Here is a 5,508-nt window from a genome sequence, read left to right as displayed (position 1 = left end):
TGCCTCCATTGCATCCCCCTTGTGCTGTCCAGCACAGCTTTTCCAGGTATGGAGATGACAGCAGCCCACTAACTGTAACTTGGACCAAAACTTTAGAGGCCAGAGCTCAAGTGCCAGTCCAAGTATGGAAGTCTTACGAGAGGTGATGGACCCTCCTTCCTTGGTGGTTCTTAAGCAGAGGTTGGATGGCCATCTGTTGTGGATGCTTTAGTTGAGATTCCTGCACTGCAGGGAGTAGGACTAAATGATCCTCAGGGTCCCATCCAACTCTACAGCTCTATGACTCTTGGAGAAAGGACAATCTCCCAGCCAAATAACTATTGCTTCCATTTGTTGGTTGTCTGTGATTGATTAAGGTCTCCTTGATGTTACAGATGATGTACAGGGAAGCATCACGGGAAGAAGGTAACCAAAGCTACCAAGGAGAATTCATCTTACTGGGAGTGGCTGACCGCCCACGCTTGGAGATGCTGCTCTTTGCCATTATCCTGATCTGCTACGTGATGACCCTGTTGGGAAACACAACCATCATTGTGGTGTCGCGGCTGGACCCCCATCTCCACACCCCCATGTATTTCTTCCTCAGCAACCTCTCCTTCCTTGATCTTTGCTTCACCACCAGCCTCGGACCACAGATGCTGGTGAGCTTCTGGAGGAAAAACAAGTCCATCTCCTATGGCGGCTGTGTGGCTGAGATGTACATCTCCCTTGCTTTGGGCTCCACAGAATGTGTCCTTTTGGCTTTTATGGCCTATGACCGCTATGCTGCAGTCTGCCATCCGCTGCGCTACTCTACCATTATGAACCATTCTTTATGTTTCACAATGGCTGCCATTTCCTGGGTTAGTGGCTTCAGCAATTCACTAGTGCAGACCGTGTTGACATTCAGGATTCCACGATGCGGAGAGAACCGAATAGACCATTTTTTCTGTGAGGTGCCCGCCTTTATCAAATTGGCCTGTGGGGACACCTCACTCAATGAGGCTGTCCTCTTTTTTGCAAGTGTGGTCATCCTTCTGTTACCAGTGGGCCTGATCACCGTCTCTTATGCCTACATTGTGGCAGCTGTGTTAAGGATCCGCTCAGCTGAAGGCAGGCAGAAGGCCTTCAACACCTGTACTTCCCACTTGATCGTGGTGTCGCTGTTTTATGGGACGGCCATTTTCAGTTACCTCCAGCCCCCGTCCAACTACTCACGCGACCGGGGCAAGTTGGTCTCCCTTTTCTATACATTTGTCACCACCATGCTAAATCCACTAATCTACACCCTGAGGAACAAAGAGGTACACAAAGCTCTTGGAAGGGTAATGAAGAGAATCCCAATAGCTCCTAACTTTATTCAGCAGCTCAGTCTTATCTTTTAATAATAAAAAAATCTCTCATTAAACATCTGTATGATTCCCCTTCCTGTGGGAATCTGTCGCTTTTCTAGGTCCTATATTAATGAATGTTTCTTTTGTGAATGTTTTATTGCTGTTATGATTACTGCAATCTTATGATGCTGTAATATTGTTTTAATGAAATTTACAGAATTTTTACAGAAATTTACAGAAAGGTGGGGTGGAGATGTTGAAAATAAATAAATCTTTCTTTCTTTCTGTTCTGGCCCTCGCTTCTTGACAGAGTACTCAAATTCAGGTTTCTGTTTCTACCAAAATATTTTATTCACAGATTACTATGATACATAGGCACCACAGCAGACAGGAGATGGTAGTGCTGCAGCAGGACATTGATCTGATATCTAGCTCATGCCCCCTTTTCTCTCTCTCCCAGAACGCCAGAACTGGTGGACCTCAAACGAAGCTGACTGTCAAAAGATAAAAGAAATTATTTCTCCTCAAAGCGCATATATAAATTTTGGCGCTTGTTCCCACAGGAGGCAGTGATGGCCACCAACCTGTAAAGCCTTGTCCTCCTAGCTTTTCTCCAACCGTCGTTTATAGCTATCATTGGCTACTAGTTACGATGACTATTTTCTACATCCTCTGTCAATACCAGTTTCTAAAAGTTGCAGGAGGATAGAGTGCTCTTGTACGTGCTAGTTTTCCGCAGGCATCTGTGAAACGACTAGATGGGCCTCTGACCTGTTCCATTAGGCTATCTTGTTATTGTTTATCAAGTTCAAAGTTTGAGCCAAATCAAAAAAAGTCTTTGGTAATCTGCCTTCTTTCGTCTCTTTTTTCCTGGCTGATCTGTCTTTTTCTAATGATGAAACTCCATTTAAATCTCCCATTAACATCATCTTCTGATCTGCAAATTCAAGTAGTTCTGTTTCCATTTAAAGAAAAACAAAACCCACTGCTTTTTTCTCATTGGGGGCATAAATTCCTACCAAAATCATCTTCTCTCCCTGAACTTTTATTTGTATTATTAAAATTCTACCTTTCTCATCCTTCTGAATCAATTTGGGTTCTAGTGCAGGTTTAATGTAGAAAATTACTCCTCTTTTTTGCTTTATCCACTGAGATGAAGTCCAAACCTAATTTTTTATTAATTAAAACTATTTTATGCTTTTTTGCAGTATGTGTTTCTTGAAGACAAATTATATCCAACTTTTGTTTTAAAATTACATGTTGAATCCTGTTACATTTGGCTTTGCTGTTCAAGCCATTAACATTCCAACTCAATATTTTAAGATTGGCCATTTTCAGAGTCAGTTACAATATCTGTTTTTCCACCTGTTGCTCCTTCCAATGACAGCCGCTCCAAAGCAGCTCTTTGTTCTGCTACTGGGTCTGTTCTTGTGTCATGTCCAGGGTCTAAGTCTCTCCTATGTTTTTCAAAGAATTCTTTGGCCTGGTATTCTGTTGTCAACCTGTATCTCTTTTTCATGAATGTAAATGAGATCCCTTCTGGGTATTCCCAATTGTACCTGATGTCTACCCTCTTCAATGCTGTTGCTAAAATCTGGTACTTGTGCCTCCTAAGTCTCGATTTCAATGGAATCTCCCTAAAATGTCAACTTTCTGTCCAGCAACCACGAGACTGACCTCAAAACGTTTTTGAAGGATTGCATCCTTCATTTGATTTGAAGCTAATGTTAATAGGATATCTCCAGGCTGCCGTCTCAGTCTACTTTCTCTCGTCCTTACTCAAAAACAGCTCTCCAACTTTTCTGCCATCCAGTCTTGCCTCTCCCCCATCCATTCTGCAATTGTCTGTGTAACCGTCCCCATAACTGCTTTTTGTTCCTCCTTCAAGTGCCCTAACTCCTCAGTAGTCCCCCCTCCCAGTCTGTCAACTTTAGTTTCTAAATTATTGACCTTTTTGCCTAATTTTCCAAATTGTTCTGTCAACAACTTCAACTTGTTGGAATTTTCCATATCCCTATGACTTCCTATGCACTTGTTCTGTCAACAATTTGTTAGATTTCTCCATATCCATATGCACTTGTTGAGTAAAACTTTTCATTGACTGAACCATCTCTTTCCTAAATTCCATAAACTGTTGTGTAAGGAAATCAGTATGTTCTGCTTTCCCTACTTTTTCTAATGTCTTCTCTTGCACACTTGCACATCTTTTCTCCATAGCAGATTTCCTAGTAACCGCTCCTGCATCTTGCTTACCCACCATATCTAGGCCAGCAGTCTTTCCCACAGTTCGGCACTCTTGTTTTGAACTCTGCATTTCCTGGCTCAGCCCAGAAGTGTAGATATTTTCCCACTTCCAGACTGAACCATTAAATTTTTATTTCCCTTTAAACAACCTTCCGTCTCCTAGCAATCCCTCAAGACAGTAAACCAAAAACAGACAAAAGAAAAGCATAAAATAATCCAAAAACAGACAAAGGAAAAGGCATAAAATGATATCACACTAAATCTATAAAATATAAAAATAACAGTTCTCACACCCAGGCCCTTAAAAAACAGAAAAAGCAAAACAATTCCAGATCAAATCAAATTAATCAAACAAGACCATTCCCAATCCAGCCGACATATAAAATTAATATGAAAGCATATACTTCTCTTCAGTCCTGTCCTTTCCTTTTCCCAAAGGTGGTGGGAAGTAAGAGTTAGTCCAACTTTATATAAATCCAAGATGTACTTCTAAATTAAAAGTCCAAGTCCAAATTCAAGTCCATGTAAACTGTCCTTTAGTACCGTATTTTTCACTCTATAAGACACACTTTTCCCCTCCTAAAAAGTAAGGGGAAATGTGTCTGCATCTTATGGAGCGAATGCAGGAGTGCTCCCGCTGTGCTCCGGAGGCTTTGCGTTGTTTTCACTGAAGCCAGGAGAGCAAGAGGGGTCGGTGCGCACCGACCCCTCTTGCTCTCCTGGCTTCAGGGATAGGAAGATGAGTGCTGCAGCCCCAGAGTTGTCCGCAACTGGACCTAACAGTCAGGAGTAACTTTACCTTTAATATCACTTTAAACAGCCATGGCTTACTCAAAGAATGCTGGGTGCTGTAGTTTAAGTCGGGTTGCCATATTTCAACCCCCCCCTTTTTTGCCAAATCTTAAAAAAAATGAAAATTGCCAAAATCTACACTACCAACGTGGGCTGCCGCACATCCGGATTTTCCCAGACATTTCAGTGATTTTCTGCCCAGACGCTGTTTACAAGTACTGAATACTGACTGTGTCCAGGAAATTTCGGATGTATGGCAACCCTAAGTTTATGGTGCTGAAAGTTATTAGAAAACCCCTGTTCTCCTCACAGAGCTACAGTTTCCTACAGAATCAGACAGCATTTAAAAAAATTAGTAATCTACTGTATAGACCACAGCAGCAAATCAGATCCACTTTCCCCTTCCCAAAAGCAGCAGCTCAAAGCACCTTATGAACTATGAAAACAAGCATTACAAAAGAACAGAAAACATTATTATTATTATTATTATTATTAATAATAATAATAATAATTTTATTTCTACCCCGCCCATCTGGCTGGATTGCCACCAGTAGTCGCCAAACCAAAAAGCAGCATCAAGGAAGAAGAACATAAAGGGTCCAAACGAAGAATCAATAAACTAACAGTTAATAACTTTGCTGAACTTGCAACACAAGATTCACAACTTGGGCACAATTATAGCAGTTTGAAATACTTCTGCAAATGACGAAAGAACTCTGACGAAAGTCGCCTTCCCTGAGGATGTCATGCGAGTGGCAGCTGGCCTTTGGGACTGCATGTCTTAATGGGGAGCCTGCCTCTAATTGTTCAGCTTGAAGTTTGATTCCCTGAGGCTCCGTGATGTGCAGGAAACTTCCTTGCATTGTCCATTAGATTCTGGAGATGCAGCAACAACAGCCCCTTCTTCAGTAAGATCCCCATAAAGCCAGCTCCCTTCCCCTCCAATGCCCTGCAAGAAGTAGGCTTAAGCTGTGGGAGGTCTCTAGGTACATGTAGTTGGAGTGCAATTCTCAGCCAGAATAGCAAAGATGCTGGGGTGAAGTAGACAAGCTGTGGGGAGAGGGAAGATCCAGCTTCTCCCTTTTATTTAATCTCTGAGGCTCTGCAGCTATCTTTCCAACCTTTCTGATAGTCTATATTCGTATCTGTTTCCATTCTC

At 42.1% G+C, this 5,508-nt stretch overlaps 1 protein-coding gene across 1 annotated transcript; it reads left to right on the top strand.

Moving 5' to 3' along the window:
* Positions 1-374: 374 nt before the first annotated feature.
* LOC310758198 (putative olfactory receptor 2B8) lies at positions 375-1,364 on the top strand (the record flags this gene model as incomplete). Its single annotated transcript, XM_083604126.1, has 1 exon — positions 375-1,364. One exon carries the CDS (start codon positions 375-377, stop codon positions 1,362-1,364), a length of 990 nt encoding a protein of 329 aa, XP_083460252.1.
* Between the last annotated feature and the right edge of the window lie 4,144 nt (positions 1,365-5,508).

Source organism: Podarcis filfolensis (assembly GCF_964270895.1).
Source record: "Podarcis filfolensis genome assembly, chromosome: 2".
Taxonomy (NCBI): Eukaryota; Metazoa; Chordata; class Lepidosauria; order Squamata; family Lacertidae; genus Podarcis; species Podarcis filfolensis.
Note: the sequence above shows the minus strand (reverse complement) of the source record. Positions and strands in the feature narration are given on the sequence as shown.